Source organism: Phodopus roborovskii, unplaced genomic scaffold (genome assembly GCF_943737965.1).
Source record: "Phodopus roborovskii unplaced genomic scaffold, PHOROB, whole genome shotgun sequence".
In the NCBI taxonomy this organism is placed as follows: domain Eukaryota; kingdom Metazoa; phylum Chordata; class Mammalia; order Rodentia; family Cricetidae; genus Phodopus; species Phodopus roborovskii.
Genome location: NW_026126448.1, coordinates 21,168,039 through 21,186,012, shown reverse-complemented (window position 1 = coordinate 21,186,012; position 17,974 = coordinate 21,168,039). Strand labels below are relative to the sequence as shown.

At 53.7% G+C, this 17,974-nt stretch overlaps 2 protein-coding genes across 2 annotated transcripts; one reads left to right on the top strand and one right to left on the bottom strand.

Moving 5' to 3' along the window:
* Positions 1-937: 937 nt before the first annotated feature.
* Trnp1 (TMF1 regulated nuclear protein 1) lies at positions 938-7,171 on the top strand. Its single transcript, XM_051189042.1, has 2 exons — positions 938-1,882; positions 7,094-7,171. Exon 1 carries the CDS (start codon positions 1,051-1,053, stop codon positions 1,732-1,734), a length of 684 nt encoding a protein of 227 aa, XP_051044999.1. The 5' UTR covers positions 938-1,050; the 3' UTR covers positions 1,735-1,882; positions 7,094-7,171.
* Positions 7,172-10,446: 3,275 nt separating this feature from the next.
* On the bottom strand, positions 10,447-17,772 carry Tent5b (terminal nucleotidyltransferase 5B). The gene is made up of 2 exons (XM_051189036.1): positions 17,315-17,772; positions 10,447-12,270 (listed from the first exon to the last, which is right to left on the bottom strand). Exons 1-2 carry the CDS (start codon positions 17,576-17,578, stop codon positions 11,251-11,253), a joined length of 1,284 nt encoding a protein of 427 aa, XP_051044993.1. The 5' UTR covers positions 17,579-17,772; the 3' UTR covers positions 10,447-11,250.
* Between the last annotated feature and the right edge of the window lie 202 nt (positions 17,773-17,974).

The window sequence follows — 17,974 nt, the reverse complement described above, 5'->3', positions numbered from 1 at the left end:
AATGGGGTTCAAAGCTGCTTTCCCGTCCTTCGGATCTTGCCTTCTCCCACCACGGACCCCTCCCATCTTTAATGTCACATTCAAATAGATACATTGGAGTCTGGGACAATGTGAGAACAGGAGGGCTACTTTTGCTGTGGGGAAAGAAATTAGATAGAGCCAGGATGATTAAAATCCTAGATACAGAGTCGAGCGCCTGGGGGAGGGGAGGAATTCAAGTATCTTAAAGGGCTCTGATGGAATGGTTGAGCTTATTCATTTCCGTCCACTATCCTGCAATGTGACCTTGAGCAAGGCATCGCGGCTTCTTCGGAATTTTCCCCTCCACATAAAAGGCACAGTGCTGGCAGGTGCACACACAGGCAGGGCTGGAGCTGAAAAATAATTTTGCACACTTTGGAGTTCTCTAAGGGTCCCACGAAGGTTGGAGGACCCAGCAACAGTGGCTGTGGTATTTGTTTTGCAAGCCAAGTGCCTTCCTGGTGTGCAAACAATCCGATCATGTTCAACCTTCTAAGGACGCCAATTGTCCTGCCTTAATCACTCTCCCAACCCCAGAATGATGGAGGAGGGAGTCCTATCGAGCCTTGTGGCCCAGGAGATCCTGAGCGTGGAGTTCTATGCCAGGCTCTCACTGTCATGCAGAGAGGGAAAGGAGGCAGGGGTGATGTTCCTCGCTCCTCTGGGTGGAGACTGAAATGTATGACATTTAAGCATCACTTGGAAGTTTACTGCTATGAGAGTCCAGGCGAGGAAAGTGGCTGCCACTTATCTACCCAAAATTTGGGGTGATGCCCAAATAAGGGCCAACCTGGGAGAAGGTCTGGGAACCTCAGGCGCTTGGGGACCCGCTTCTTGGTGAAGGGCAGAGCCGATTGAGGACATGCAATTCTCGATTGGCTGTTCTGCCCATCGCTCCACCCCATGTGCTATAAGTTGCGGGGCGGTGCATGCTCTGGGTGTGGGCTCTGCAGTCGCCTCTCCCTCATCTCGTGCCCCGCGTCTCTCCTCCCAGCGTACCGACAGCCGGGGACCGCCGCGGGGCGGGGGATGCCGGGCTGCCGCATCAGCGCCTGTGGCCCAGGGGCCCAGGAAGGGACGGCAGAACCGGGGTCCCCCCCGCCGCCACCCCGGGAGCCCCTGCCGTCCCTCCAGCCCCCGCCCCCATCGCCGACCTCGACCCAGACACCCACTCAGTCACCGCCGTTGCCCGAGGCGACCGAGACCCGGGCGGAGGGGCAGGAGCTGCAGCGCTGGCGCCAGGGTTCTAGTGGGGGCCCGGGGGGCGCGGGCTCGGCGGGGGGCGCGGGCGGGGGAGCGGGCGCGGCGGCAGGAGCGGGGGGCCGCGCGCTGGAGCTGGCAGAAGCGCGGCGGCGACTGCTGGAAGTGGAGGGCCGCCGGCGCCTGGTGTCGGAGCTGGAGAGCCGGGTGCTGCAGCTGCACCGAGTCTTCCTGGCTGCTGAGCTGCGCCTGGCGCATCGCGCCGAGAGCCTGAGCCGCCTGAGCGGCGGAGTGGCCCAGGCCGAGCTCTACCTGGCGGCGCACGGGTCGCGTCTCAAGAAGGGTGCGCGCCGCGGCCGCCGGGGTCGTCCGCCCGCGCTGCTGGCATCCGCCCTCGGCCTGGGAAGCTGCGTGCCCTGGGGCGCCGGGAGGCTGCGGCGCGGTCACTGCCCCGAGCCCGACTCGCCCTTCCGCCGCAGCCCGCCCCGCGGCCCCGCCTCCCCCCAGCGCTGACCTCAGAACCCTGGACCCCTGGTTTCCCAAGACGGGCGGAAGGACGACGGACGGACCGACGGACGGGTCCGGGTGCTGGCTAGATGGATGGCATCATCTACTCGGTGGAGACAATCGGGGGCCACGGGACCTTGAACGTGAGACTGAGGTGAGGTGTTGTTGACTGGTGCTTTCTGGGGTGCGGTGCCCGGGATCTCCCATCTCTGGGGCGTCTGACATCTGTGGGGCCCTAATAGAACCGTTTGTTTTTGTTTTCCCTGTGGTTTCTTCTCTCATGCTGGGTTAGATGGCAGTGCCAAGTCCCCTTACAGAGCAGAATTAGTGGAGGGTGTTAGGCTTCAGGAAGGGATTTGGTGGCAAACTTTAATTAGCTGGAGCCTGCTGCAATAAAATTATAGTACCTGGGACCCTCACCTGCGCAAGTGTGGCCTCTCCTGCGTCCCTTGGGACTGTAAGTATCTGGCACCTTCACCTGCGCAAGTGTGGCCTCTCCTGCGTCCCTTGGGACTGTAAGTAAAGTCCTGCCCTTGAAACTGCTGGTTTCTCCACAGCCCAGCTCCATCTCTTGGGGAGGAAGAAAATGGTCCCAGGATGGAAGGAGGGCTGCCCCAGGGCTGTATGACCCGGTTCTCCTCCTCTGAGCTCCTGTTTCCCGTTAGGGGAGGCAGAATCCCATAGAGGTTGAAGATCTGTCCCCATGGCACTTAGGCCTCTCTGTTTATAGGAGACAGTTTTTCTCCTACTCCTAATAATTTTGTTACCTGTGTTTGTAGCCTGATGGGGATGACCCGAATGGAATGTTTATCACCTACTCAACTAGCAGCCCTCCCCAAGTATCTCTAAGATGGCTCTGCCAGGGATGGAGCCAGGTGATACTCTTTAACAGCCCCAAGGGGGCAGGCATGGCATCAGTTTCCAGAAAGGGGGCCTTAAAGGGCCAGACTGGAAATGCCACCTGCTTCTTCCTGACAGATGCCCTTCAGGCGCCCATTCTTCTGTCCCCACTTAGTGGCTGATGGCATCCACTGTCAGCGGTAAAGTGAGCACATCTACCTCTCAGGAGGGCTGTGGGGAGGCTAAGGTGGGGTGAAGGGTTCCTTTTCCCACTGTAAATCATGGTAGGATATTTTACTCATTTAAATCACACCTAGAGATGGGTGCTGGCTTGTCTCAGGAGCCAGGAGCTGATTTAAAGTCCTCATTTTATAGAATGGAAAAGGGACTTCTCAAGGTCACATGCCAGAGGAGCGAGGGAGAACATGGTCCTAGGCCTGTGCACGCCCTTTCCACTGTATCCCAGTTAGGGGGAGCTGACCTCTGGACCCTGTCTCCAGTGACCCTGAACAATACTGCCCCCTCTCTGAGTCACATCTTTTCTCAATAGTGTCCTTCCTGTCAGGCTTGAGGAAGAGGAAGATGTCAGAGTGACAGCCATGCTGTTGTCCTGGAGGTAGTCAGGTATACTGTGATAGGCAGGGTTCCGCAGCTGACTCCACCCCCTCCAGGCCTTCCCCTCCACAGACTTACTGGCGGGTTCTCAGAAGGCCTTCCTGAAACCTGCTTAGCTAGAGAGCTCAGAGCTTCTGAGGAAGCCACGGGACCAGGCCATGAGGCCGAGGCCCAGAGAACACAGGACTTCCTTGAGGTGACCTAGCTGGCATTCAGGCTGGGCTGCTGCCAGGACTGCCTGCCTGATGTCAGGTTTGCAGTGATGACACTGGATCTGGACCACACTAAGGACATAAAGTACTTTCTACCATCGCAGCTAGGGTGGACTCTGGGACTCCTTGTAATCAGCTTTGACCTGATTTAGAGGTGGGGTGGGTGGAGACATAGAGATGACACTTGCTGGAGAAGGGTGGGTGGGCCCCTCCCCCAACCCCCTTTTCAGATGCTAAGATGTCCTCCTCGCCCCCAAAGAAAGTCTGGACCAAGGCACACAGAGCTCACTGACTTGAACCTCAGGTTATGTTAGTGTGCTCTGTGACTTTCAACCAACTGAAGCCACCTGCTCACCCTGCCTGGCCCTCCTAGGATCCTGTGTAGGGTTCCCAGATTTGGCCCCATTCTGTCTTCACCCAGCAGACACCGATTTCCATTTACTCCTTGATTCAGGAGGAAACATGCACTGGAGGGTCTCCACCTTGAATGGCTTGCTTTCCAGACCTCTTCCAGCTAGCTTTCCCCGGATGTCACCTCCCAGGAGACCTAACTGGGGCCCAGATTATTTTCTCAGTTTGTTTTTTGAGGCAGGTTTGCCTTAACCTCCATAAATAGCAGAGGATGACTTTGAACTTTTTTTTTTTTTAACGTTCATTACTTATTCATGAGTGGGTGAGCAGCATGCATGTTCTGAAGTGCTGTGTTGTAGTCAGGTGAACACTTACAGGAATCCATTCTCTCTTCCACCACGTGGATCCCAGAGGTTGAGCTCAGGTGGGTAGGCCTGGCAGAGGCATCTTCACCTGCTGAATTACCTGTCTGGCCCCAACTGTGAACTTCTGGTCTCTTGCCTCTGCCTCCCAAATCAGGGGGTTTCTGGTGAACACCCCACCATGCTGTGTTTATGTAGTGTTGTTGTTGGACCCAGGGCCTAATCCATGTTTGGCAGGCACTGTATCAACTTAGCTACATCCCAAGCAAATTACGTCTTAGGGTTTTTGTTTGTTTGTTGATTTTTTTTTCTTTTTTGAGACAGGATTTCTCTGTAGCTTTGGAGCCTGCCCTGGAACTCCACCTATAGACCAGGCTGGCCTCAAACTCCAGAGATCTGTCTGCTTCTGCCTCTGCCTGGGATTAAAGGCGTGGGCCACTGCCGCCCAGTGGAAATTACGTTTTAGACTGGCTAACATTACTGTACCCCTGAACCTACATGACTTCCTGATGTAGCTCTGGCTGAATACTTTCTTGATGGCCCCTAGCCTGCAGCCTGGGCAAGTTCAGGGACCCTGGGGAATCTGTGCAAAGAAGGCATTATGTCAACCAGTAGATCTGGGTGGTCAGTAAACAGAAAGAAACAAGCCCCTTTGCATCTTGACTGGTCCAGCCTCTAGATCAGCAGTGCCACCAGAGGGCAGTGTGGAGCTACTTAGTAAGAGTTGGGGGCGTGGCCTGGAGCATGCTCTGTTCGGTGTAGCCCAGTCCTCAGTCAGCCCCTTTGCCTTTGGTTCTGGAGCTTTCTGGCTTTGGGCTGTATAAGGGTCTGCAGAACAAGAGGTGGTGGCTGTCCCTGGGGCCCATAACTGAGGAGCGAGTCCAGTGATGGCTTCCAGTGTGAGTAGGCTGGGCTGGGGTTTTGATCTGCATCTGTCACTCCTGGGAGCACAACTCTAGTTGTGACTTCAAGGAGAGAATCTAGTAGGAAAGGTTTCTTGGGAAAAGGCTTCCCGTGTTGACCGTCACCACCCAAGTCAGTTCTGTATTCACAGATTTGTTACGCCGATGCAAGCAGCCACCACCTAACGACCAAGGTGATTCCTAGACAATGGCTGAAATCACAGGTCCAGGCTAAGGTGTTCCAGACCTGCAGTGGGCAGTGTCTTGTGCTGACAGCTTGATTCATTGGGAACCAATCGGGTGCCCTGGTGTCTCAGTGCTCGAAAGACTCTAGGCGGGGAAGGAAGTATTTAGGAAAGCTGGGAAATTCCCAGCCTATTTCTTCCCCATTATTCCTTTGACTACACCCTGGCCAGGAGTGATGAGAGGAGAGAACCCTTAGTTCTGGAATAAATGAACCACTTCCTTTACACTGGGCACCGTGCCAAACACTCTACACCCATTATTCACATTCTCTCAAACACTCAGCAAAAGCAAGGCTCTTAACCCCATGGCCACCGATGGGTCTGAGGGCAGAGGTAAGCAGATGGCTTCTCAAAGGTGTAGAACCTCTAAGTTCAGTGGGCTAATGACAGCATCATTTTGGGGGATTTCTGAGTTCTCATTTTTTAATGGGTCCAGTCCTGGGGAGGGAGGTATGAGATGCTGGAGGGTTGGTAAAGTGTGTCTTGCACCCTGTCCCTTGGGACTGGACACACTTTTTGCCAGTTGTCTGGGTTCTGGGGGTGAATCAAGCTGATTCAACATACCTGGCTTATGGCAAGGGTGGACCAAAGATGTTCAGGGATGTATGCATGGCTGAGGCTTGCCTCTGGCTGTCTCCCCTCCCTGAAGACTTAGGCAGGGATGTTTGGTGCCAAGGTACAAAGAGCCTGGGCAGCAGAAGAGGAGGATCACATATACTTTGGTAGGTAGAAGAGCCCAAAGTTGAACAGAACAAACTTGAAATTTGGTCTTGGGGTGAATTGAATTGTGTCAGCTTGGGGCAATGACTTTCCCTTTTTAAATCTTTTGTTTTTTGAGACAAGATTTCTCTGTGTAGCCGTGGCTGTCCTGGAACTTGCTCTATAAGCCAGGCTGGCCTCGAACTCAGAGAGATCAGCCTGCCTCTGCCTCCCAAGTGCTGGGATTAAAGATGTGTGCCACTACCAGGCTTTGAACTTTTTTAGATCTATTTTTACTTTAACTGGTGTGTGTGTGTGTGTGTGCACGCATGTGCGTGCAGGTGCTCTTGCAGGACACAAGAGTGGGGTCCCCCAGAACTGAAGTTACAGGCATTTGTAAGCTGTTTGATATGGGTGCTGGGAACGGAATTTGCATCCTATACCAGAGCAGCAGCGCAGGCTTCTAACATCTGAGCCATCTCCCCAGCTCTCGAATCAATTATTTTGAGGAACACTAGAGAAGAGCTAACTTCTGGGTGTAAGAAGTCTTACCGAGTGCCTCATAGTGGGGCTCTGTGAATGGTGAAACCACTCTGCCTAGGACAGGGGAGAATGGCCACAGATAACATTTCATTGGAGGAACAGTGCAAGCCTTGGTGGCTCTAGAGCAGGAGTCCTCAACCTTAGGCACAGAAATTGCCTAAGACTATTGGAAAACAAAGATAAGGCTTATAGCAGTGGTAAAATTAGAGTCATAATTTTCTGGTGGGGGGGTCACCACAGCATGAGGAACTATTAAAGGGTGGCAGCATTAGGAAGGTTGAGAACCGAGGCTCTAGAGCATCACCATATTGGGAGTCTCTGGGACAGCCCTGGGGAGCTCCTGACCGCGGAGTGGAGGAGGGGCAGGCTCTTCATTCCAGGACATTCCATTCCAGCTGCTCAGACTGGTGGGGATCCCAGCCAAGGACAAAGACCCAAGAGAACCTCTGCTTCTCCGAGCCCCTTTCCATAGCAAACCCTCTTGCCCTGCCTCCCCCCTGGCAAGTCCTTCTCAAGGGGACAGATGTGGAAGGTTTTGGGTGGGGTGGGGAAGCTTCTGGAAAAGGTAATTAAGGCTCTTGGTATTGTTCTTCCAGCTCCTAAGCCTCCACTTTCTGGGTCTGGACTTCTGCATTCTGCTCCTTCTCTGGATACTGCCCCCAGGAAGACTTCCAGGATTGACTACCCAGTCTCAGCACCTTCCTCTTGGGGGCCCTGACAGCGGCAAGGGCCTGGGGCTTGGGGACTCGTTATATACAGGGGCCTGAGGGGCTGTCAGTTAGCTGAGAGTCAGCAGACATGGCGGGTGTGACCATGAGAAGGGTTCCTTTTTAAAGACAGACTCCTCATTCTTAAACAAGTCACAATGCAGCTGGAGTCCCCATCATCACTATGTCCCATGGCTCCAGGAGGCCTATTTGCTGCAAATCACGGGTGTAGGAAAGCCCCATTTTCCCTCGCCCACTGTCCTTGTCCTCCCCACGTGAGCGAGGACATACCTGTGGCTCCTTACCTGTGGCTCCTTGCAGACAATCAGCTGCTGCCTCCTAGGGGGACACCTCTTTCTCAGGATGAGGTGGTGGCAACATCAGACTTCCAAGCAAAGTTAGTGCACAAAGGAAATCCATTTCTTCTTGCATCCTGATGAGGGAGGCACATTTACTCACCCACCACCCGGAACTTAGAGGCTTCTGTAAAGTGGTTATATATCGACTCGTTCCCCAACTGTATACACGTGAGAAGAATAAACCTCAGTAACGTGAGGCTAAAAGGTGTGGTTTTGAGGTCCATGCTGCCAGCGTCCTTGCTGCCTTTCCTCTGGGTGGGTCGTGTCTCTCAGTTGACAGCTCTTGGAGGGCTTGTTTGGTTTGGCAGTCTGGGCCTGGGCACTGGCTTACAAACTGTGACAGTGGATGACAACAGCCTGTCCACTGAGGTCTCCTCAGGAGACAGGCACATTTAAACTTGGGAGAGTTTTTAAAAAGGGACTCTTTGTAAAGGGTGTGGGGTGTACCTGAGAATCTGATAAAGGGGAGTCAGGACTGGAGGCATATGGCTGTAACCCCAGCACTTGGGAGACTGAGGCAGGAAGATGGGAGACTTGCCTGGGTTACATGGGATACCCTGTCTCCAAAAAACAGAACTGGAGATGTTTGCCTAGAATGTGGGAGGCCCTGGGTTCCAGAGAGAGCTCCTGAGAATAATTCACAAGAATGGACTCTCCCCACTCTTGGGCCTGCCGCAGGGAGGGCAGGGAGGGCAAGAGTTAAAGAGCTGCTGTCACTGCTTGAGGGGTGTGCACCATGACAGCCTGGGAGGGAGGGACTAGAGTAAACACCCTCTCCTGGTCACAAACAGCAGGAAGGGGAACAAGGGAGCCATTGACTCCCCCAACAGCTTCCCCGGGCCGAGCACAAGGGTGGGTAGTAGCTCTGGAGGGGCCAGCATACCATGTGCCTGCCTGGGGGTGCCCTTCCTCAAGTTTCCAACCACTGTGGCTTTGGCCCTCTGACTTGCATACCAGAAGGGAAGGGGTCGGTGGGTTGTTGCTGATACAGTGGTTACAAGGTGAAGGACTGGACTCTCTCCCCTCACCTGTCCTCTATTCCAGATTCCTGATGCTTGCACATCCTAGCATCCACAAGAACAATGACAGGTACAGAGTGTCTTTCTCACACCCGGAAACAATGCACCACACCCACAGGCTCACAGGTGTGGTGTTGCCACAACAGGTCCCAGACAATCACCCCAAGCCATGACTATTGGCACAGATACATCAAGAAAATGTATGTCCTGGCACATTACTACACTCCGCCAGTCATACAGAAAATAGCCCGAGTCTTGACACATACGCACAGGAGACAGACTTGTCACCATCATTCATATGGCATTACAATACAGGGGTGGGAAGCAACATTTTGAGTCTGACAAACCTCTTGGACCACTTTGGCCTCCTTTTTTTGTCTCTACAATGGAAATAGTACTATTCTCTGGAGTTGTTAGAAGGATGCAGCCCCAAGTGATGCTTTGGTATCCCTAAGCATGGCATCTGGCCGGGGATAAATCATGCTACACAGCTGTTGCTGTGAAATGCCACTCCCCCACTTCCTCACATCCATGCACGTGTGTGTACCGCCCCCAGAGAGTACCCACACCCACACAGGATCAGCCGCACATCCTCAGGCACACGTGCCCTCCTTCAGACATGCCTGCCAGGGCACGTGTACATTCAGACAAGTTCCCTTGGCCCAGAACACTTTCTCCAGACAGCTACATGGCTCACTTCCCAGAACCTGTCAGCCTTTGTTCAGTCCAATACCAGCTCTCAAGGAGGGGCACCTTGTGTGAACTGAAGTCCCCTGTTACATACATTTTTATGCATTGCTGACCTTCTAAGATCACAGTTTACCTTATTAGGTTGTAACTGTCACAAGGGTAGGGAATCCTAAGACCCAGAACCGTAACAGGCATGTGGTTGAGCTCAGACAGTGCACACACACAAAGATCATTTCCTGAATTAAGCGCATCCAGGTGAACGCTCACCCCAACCCGTTGAACGCGCTGTGTTGGCACTGCTTCCAGCTCAGGTCCTGGCTCAAATGGCCAAACCGGGAGGTAGGTTCTCTGAGAGCCTTAGTCAGGTGGCCACAGCTGAGTGGGAAAGAGCCTTTTCAACCCCACTTCCAGCTGTTTAGAGCCATGAGGAGAAGGATCTGAGGCACCTCGCCAAACCCATGGAGCAGGTGAGGACTCCCTCTGACACCCGGGGCCTCTTCTGCTGCCTTCATTTTTCCACCCTGACAGGAACCATCAAAGTCACCACTTCAGAGCAGCCTAATGAGGCTGCATAGGTTCAAGGCTTTGGGATTCCCAGATCAAAGAGGCTGTGTAAACAGTGGGCATCATTCAAAAGTGACTGGCCAATGCCCTCAGGGAACAGCACCCCAAAAGCTGACACTGCTGAACCACATAGCTGGCCCCAGCTGGGTTCAGAGAGACCCAGCCCCTCTCCAGGGAGCCTGTTTATAACAAGCTAGAGCATGTCCATGTCTACTTGGTGGGGAGACCCCACCTGGAGTCTGGGGGACCCTCCAAGTCCCCCAGCCTCGGCTTTCATTCCTGTTCAGATTCACCCTGCTTGCTTCCTGGGGAGATAGAGTGCTCACCAGAGGCCAGGTCCGGGCCTCTAGGATTCCAGGGACAGAACCTGGAGAGATGGATATACATTCCTTTTAATGTGAGAGGTCTAGACTTGCTGAGGCTACATGAGACCAGCCACACTCTCAGTTCATGATTGTCAAGCTGTGGACGGGAGGGACAGGAGAGAGGGACACACCACAGCTACTCTTCCGCTCCTCCCACAATACAAGTCAGACTCAGCCTGGGGAGGCAGTGTCAGCCCTATGCGGTAGAGAGCCTTACCTAGGAGACAGCATACAGTTATGCTCGCTCGGTGTAGACAATTTTTATTGGTGGGAAGAGTGTAGCACAGCAACCAGTCCAGAGGAATGGGAAGAGGGAAGGGCCTCCCCCCAGCTGTGTGAAAATCCTATAACCAAGCAAATGGGTGGCTGACTGTGGCAACCTTGAACCCAGCATTGAGTGTCCGGACAGCAGGTTCCTGAGGGGCCACAAGGGAAGGGAGAGGGTGACAGGCTGGGAGGTGTATGCATCCTATCCTGGGTGTTTAGAACCTGTAAACTATATACCTCAGCACCTCAAGAAGTTCATGCAGGTCTCAAGAGACTGAATTCCCATCTCTCCAAAAACCCAGGGAGCTGCCTCATACCTAATGGTCAGCGAAGATGAGCCACCAGGCTCTGTGAATCATTCAGCTAGACCCCAAGTGAGTCATATGACGTCATAGTTTAGCCAGCGTAGGAGCTTCTGGGGCCCCTGTGGGCTGACCCCATCTAGGCCAGAGAAATTAACCCAAAGTGTTTCTACTGAGACTGCTCCCCCCATGAACACCAGAGCTGACTTTGTCTTTTCAAGACAAGTTAGCCTCCGTGACCCAAGTCATGCAGGTCCAAGAGTGTGGTGTGATGACCAAACGGTTCTCCTGTCAAGAACCTGACTTGGCTTTGAGCCCATAGGAGCCTCATGCAGGGAAAGTCTGGTCTGTTCAAAGGCCCAACCCTATTGTCCCAGGCCCGCTGCCACGGATGGCCTGTGTCTGGTTACATCCTCCCCACATACCTGATGAACCTGCCCCACCCCCATGGTGCACATTGCCTTCTGGCCAAGATGAGAGTCAGTTGCAAGGCAGCCAGGTGGGATAGGAGTGAGCCCGGGGCAGCAGAGGCTGCATGGGGGTCACGTAGTAATTAACTGTGGCTGGGACAACCCCATCAGAGCCTGCACGTCGCCAGGCCAGGGCAGCAGCGGCAGCAGGGCCCTGCTCAGCTAGCGCCTGGAGGGCTAGCATGGTGATAAGGTCCAGCGTCTGGCGGCGCTCGTGGCTCATGAGGCACACGGTGCTCTCGTTGACCACCTGGTGCAGTGTCACAAGGCACGCATACCGGCGGGCTGCATCTGCTCCGCCAAAGTGGGCCTCCAAGTAGCGCTCCAGAATGCGCCTCTGCTCCACCAGGTCCGGAAAGTCGATGAAGAAACGGGAACACATGTATCGCTGTAGGGCCCGAACGTCAGTGCTAGGCCTTGGACGGAAACCCCGCACCAGGAGGTGGCAGTACTTGAGGAGGCCACCACCACGGATCTCCTCAGGGCTTCGTGTGGCAATGACTCGGTGCTGCAGGTGCTCCAAGGCCTCAGCAAAATCCCCATAGAGGCTCTCGCCTGTCACAGTCGGGTGGAAGGCCTCTGACATGGGTGTGGGCGAGCACTGGTCAAAGAGCAGCAGGGAGTCCAGGATGATCTGGAAGGAGTCAACGCTGAATTCAAACTGGCGCCTCACCGAGTCCACAAACTTGAGTTCCACGTTCTTACCGCTCTTGTTGGATAGTGAGATGAGGCTCCAGCGGTCCACGTCTGTGCACACTTTCACCAGCTTCTGCACATAGGCCTCCTTGAGTGTCAGAGGTGTGATCTTGGCCCGGCTCACTCCCACTGGCAGGAAGTCTAGCAGGCAAGCCAGGACCACTGCCTTGGTCAGCTGGAAGGATGCCTCACTCTGCAGGTCCATCTGAAACACCACATCCAGGTCCTTGTAGCCCAGGCCACTCTCGGGGTGCAGCACGTGGCTGGCGGCTGAGCCGTGCAATCGAACGCTGTGCACATGCAATCCCTGTTCCTCCAGGCTGCTGCGGACCACCTGCAAGGGGAGGGTGGGGAGGAGAGGAGGTCAGGTGCCTGGGCCTCTCAGGCCTTCACCAAGGACTTCCAGGATTAATCATGCTACCACCCATCACTGTTGACCTCTTACCAGCTTCTGTGTCTTTGTGAAGTGTTTTAACTCACAAAGCCTTGGTTTGCCAATCTGGAGAAGGGCCCAATTGAAAGGAATGACTCAGAAGAGCAGTAAAAATAACAAATGCAAGCTGAGAACTTACGAAGCACTTTACATTAAAATACAACCTCACTTAATCTTCATAATAACCTGATGAGGCAAGGTATATTCCTGCTTCACAGGTTGGGAAATAGCCGTCCAAAGTCACACAGCTGGTAAATAATACAGAGCTAGGCATTCAGCGCAGAGCCTGGCTCTTCCCACTGTGCTACCCGACCTTCCTAACATGGCAAGTCAAACACCTGGGATCCTGCCAGGCACTGCGTGATGGGCTGCTTAGCACCCCACATGCCTTCGCACATTAACTTCCATGACAACCCATTTTGAGGACTACTATTCCAGTCAACAGATGACGGGGTGTAAAAAGACACCTCCAAGGCTGTGATATAAGCAGCCTAAGACCAGAACCCAGGTGGGTTAGACTCACAAGTCCATGTATACTCTCTTGAATTTTTAAAATTCTGACTTTTTATTTTTACTGTTTTTAGAGACAGGACCTCACTATGTAGCAGCTCTGGCTGTCATTCTGTAGACCAGGCTGACCTCGAACTCAGAGATCTGCCTGCCTCTGCTTCCTGAGTGCTGGGAATAAAGAGGTGTTCTACCACGCCTAGCTATTTTCAGTTTTTAACATACTTTTTAAATTTTTATGTATATGCATGTTTTGCCTGCATGTACACATGTACTCCATCCACGGAGGCTAAAAGAGGGCTTCAGAGTCTTGGTACTGGAGTTACAGGTGGTTGTGGATTGTCCTCTGGATGCTGGGAATAGCCAGTGCTCTTAACTGCTGAGCCTTCTCTCCTACCCCATTCTTTCTTTTGACTATGACACACACTGTTTTCTGCTTGTTTGTCTGCCCTCACAAGGAACCAGGGAAGCAAATACTACACGAACAGAAGCCATTCAGAAATGACAGGGCCGAGCCGGGAGTGGTGGAGCGGGCCTGTAATCCCAGCCACTTAGGAGGCTGAGGCAGGAGGCTATGGAGGACCCCACCTGGAGCCCCAGGGGTGATGGCATGGGCACATGATAGGGACACCTGTGAGTCGTCTCCTGGAACTTGGATCTTAGCTACAGCCCTGGGCAGTGCATCCGTGGGAGAGGAGTGAGGCTGGGGTGAACAGACATTAGGCTTCTCAGCAACCCCAAGCCCTTCACAGTGTCCTGAAAGTGATCAGGCAGCATTCCTGCCCTCAGTGACTCTGCAACCGCACCTAGTTGCCAAGTCAGCGAGGGCTCTGGGGCAGGTTGTTCTCCAGCCTCCCAGGGAATTACTGCGAAGGAAGAATGCGTGTAAATGCTGAGAAGGCAAGCTGCAGTGGGGCAATCTGAGGCGGGCGGCTCCCTCCAGGAAGACTTCCGGAAGGAGTTGTCATGGTAATGGGGGTGGGAAAGGGAGGAGTACCAGGGTTAGGTATTTAGTAAGTACCAGATGCAGGACCTCAGCAGAATCTGTGGTGGGGGAGGGGACTTGGGTGTGGCTCAGCTGCACAAGGCACGCTTGACATGTGTGTAGAGTCCATCCCCAGCACCAAAACCTAACTCAAGTAACCCATCAACCAAACAAGAACCTATGGGGATAGATCCTCATGATCTCTATGTTATCGATGGGGACACAGGTTCACAGGCGTGAAGTCACATCCTTACATCAAACCCAGCTATGGCCAATTCCAAGTCTGTCTTTTTGTTTTGCTGCTAAGAACTTGGAGGTCATGTCTGCTAAACTCACTCTCTACACTTGGCTCCCTACCCCCTAGCACAGCCTACCCTCCTCTCCACCACATTTAAGGTTAGGGTTCAGAAGCAGCAGACTATACACTTGTGTTCTAATCCTGCCCTTGTAAACTTCAGCTGGGCATGACAGAGAACACCTGTAATCCTAGAACTTGGGAGGCTGAGGCAGGAGGATCTCTCAGATTTGGAGACCAATCTAGGATATATAGCAAGACCAGATATCAAAATTAAACCAATTTCTCCATTCCTATCTATATATCATTTTATACACACACACTTATACACACACACACACACACACACACACACACACACACACATATATATATATATATATATTTTTTTTTTTTTTTTGAGACAGAGTCTCAGTAGCTCAAGGTGGCTTCTAACTAGCTGAGGTTGTCCTTGAACTCAAATCCCCTACCTCCATCTCCTAAGTGAAGGAAATGCAGGTGCACCACTAGACATTGTTTTTTCAAAGTGAGGATGAACCTCAAATCACAGAGGCCCAGAGTAGTTGGTGATGAAAAGGTAGGGGCTGGGAATGACTTTAGCCAAACAGGGCCAGTTCCTATAGCCAGCATATGATCTTTCAATTGCACACCCCAGCAACTGTCCCCAGGTAGCCAATGAGAGGCCACCCCCCTCCTGGAGTCTCAGGTGAGTTGGCTGGGCCTTAAGCCAACTCCTGCTCCCCAGCTGATGCCCACCCCAGGGCATGGCATCTGGCCAGGTGAGTGAGTTAGTAGCAATCCCCTCATTATATCCCCTGCGTCAGGGCCATGGGGCCAGTTGTGTCAGCCAAACCATTGGCTCTTGTCTCTTTCCCAGGTATGACTATTGCCAGTCTGACAGGCAGTCCCCAGATACTGCCACACCCAGGGACTACAGGGCAGCTTGCAGCCTCCCAAATCAGACTTTCCAACCACGAAGGGGTCAGTGACTGTAGTTTCCTTCTCCCATGCTGAGGCACCCAATTCCCCAAACTGCTCTGTCCAGGGCTTGTGCTGAGACCTTAGGAAGACTGAAGACTTGCAAAGCCCTCTGGCTGCAGCTGGAGATCTGAGTTCAATTCTCTGGGGTGAGAGAAAACAAATGACTTGTTCAAGGTCACAAGGACGGTAAGTGGTCTCCAGAGTTAGAGAAGGGGCTCAACTAAGAAGAGGTCCCTCTAGCCAGGCACAAGCTGCTCAGATTGTTGCAGTAGGGAAAACCTTGTTGGGTGCGGAGGTAGAAGGCTTTCCGTTCTTGAATCAGGAGACAACTTAGCACTGGGGAGAAGTCCTGCAAGAACCCCCCTCCCCAGACCCTTAATATCACAACAGCTTCTAAAGCTGCTAGCTGTGATTCCCCACCAGGAGACAGACTGACTACACAGGCAGGTGAAGGCTTGTGTTCCCTTGGGAGTCTGGAACCAGACAGGATATTGCTGAGTAGTCGAATTCACTTCCACTGCACAGATGGGGCCATGAAACCCAGCAGAGGGAATAAACAACGAACCTAGACACCCAACTTCTCAGTCTAGTCCTGAGGCTTCTGCCACCTCCCTACTCCACAACCAACAGTTCCCTGTCCTGGGATGTCCCTAGTTTAGGAGGACCATACCATGCATGAAATTGGCTCCCTCACATGACTAGGAGACAGAGGTTGGTACCCAGTCACATTTGCGCCCTTAGTGTTCCTGTGGAGGTGTGATCATGCTGGACACCACCTTTCCATCCCTTCATGCCTGGGACTATGGTATTTCCTCAGGAGAAAAGCAAGCATAATAGGCATACACCTGCAACCCCAGCTACTCAGGATACTGAGGCAAGTGGTTCACTTGGGCCTACAAATTTGAGAGGAGGCCAGGCAAAACATAGGAAGACCCTGTCTCTAAACAAAACAAGCCAAAGTGCGTTTACTAATAATCCCTACAACATCGGGCAAGAAAGGAATGCTTCAGTCAGCTACACTGAGACAGCCAGTGAGTCAGCCCAGGAGAATCCGTCCCGCCCCCCTCCATCTCATTCCTTGTTCCTAGGAAGGGAGCTTAAGACCATCCCCCAGCAGCCACCCTCCCTTTCTGTTGGAGGCTATAGTAGCAGGGGGATGTCCAGTTTCACCCGGTTTGTGTGTAAAGCCCATGATTGGCAGTAACACACAGGAGGCATCACTATACTTTTCTGGTTTCTATTATCAGACTCCCCTAAGAGCTTAGGAGCCAGGGGAGTGGTGGCAAACTCTGGAACCTGTACCATCTGCTCCCAGGGAGTTCCTGGAATCCCACCCCCACCCCCGCCTGCCCGAGTTTTATCTCCACCTCACTAGGTAGTCTTAGGCAGCTCTCAGTCCCACCTGAGTCCTTAGCTAGAATAGGGGGAAGAGAACAGGCACCCCCTCGGTATTTCAGAATACCGAAGTGCTCAGGCTATAACCCCAAAGAGTAAGTTTGAGGTCATACGGGGTTAAGTAAAAGGAAGATGGAGTTTGACGGAGGGAGCAGCTGCTAGAACCTTCCCCATACCTCCTCAGGAGGGGGGATGGTGCTTTGGGGTCTGAACCTTGGATTGGCCTTCATTTCCAGTCTTAAGGGAGCAGGAGCACCTAAAATGGAAATTTGATGCTATCTTCAGGGGTGGGGTCTCGGGTCTGGCTGAAGCACGTGGGAGGCAGGGAGTCTTCCCAAGGGTTTCTGAGCTGTTTCACCTAGCCTAGGTCTCTTGAGCCAAGAGCTATGAGAACACAAGGACAGTGCCCCTGGAACTCTGAGGTTGCAGGAGGTCCAAGGATGTGGAGTAGAGGAAGAAAGCTATTTTGGAGCCAAGCATACACACTCCTCACTGGCAGTTGCTGTATCTTTTGCCTTTGCGTGCAGATGGGGTGATGCCTCCATCTAGTGCCTTCCTCATCTCCCAGCCAGGGTGTTGGTGAGTGGTTCCCAGAGGATAAGGACTCCCCAAAACTGTGGGCAGGAAAGTTCAATAGGGTGCGGGAAGAACAGAGCTGGTAGCCCAGGTTCCCCGTCCTTGGCTTTCCTAGTTGCCAGGCCAATGACAGACTCCAGGTATCTTGCGGCAGAGCACACACACACACACACACACACACACCGTCCCAGCCAACACCACCTCACCTGCACGATCTGTCGGGGTTGCACGCTCAGCGTGGGGAAGTTGCCTCGCCCGTGAATGGGGATCGGCTCACTCAGCAGCGCGTCCAGCCGCTTCACCTGTGGCCAGCTCAGCCGGCTCTGGTGTCGTCCCGGAGAGACCGAGGAGGCCTCCGGGTCCGGGCCGCCGCCGGCCGCCCCAGCCATGGCCACTGCCAAGGACGCATCCGTCCCCACTTGCGCAGCGGGCCGCTCCAGGCTCTCAGCTCCACTCTCCGACGGCATCATTCGCCCGGCCCCGGCGCCCCGACGGCAGAAACCCGGGAATGGTTAAGTCAAGGAGAGTAGTGAGAGTGGCTGCGCAGCGGCCGAGACTGGGGGCGGGGAGCGGGGCCCGGCGGCGGCGAGGTAAACCCAGGGGACACCTCCGTCGGCGCCTAGGACTAACAGACCTTAGAGCCAGGTGGATGGGGCCCAGCTGATTCTTATAGGCAGCGGGCCGCACACTCATTGGTCGGCACAGCTGTCACACAGCGGGAGCCGCCCCGCCTCTCGTCCCACCCCTACTATTGGCCAACCCAGTTTTGCACAGGAGTAGGGCTCCTGGGGATTCTGATTGGCCGAAAGGCACGCCTCTGCCCCGCCCCCTCCCTCCGGTTGAATTCCCTCCTTTGGTCTTTAAAG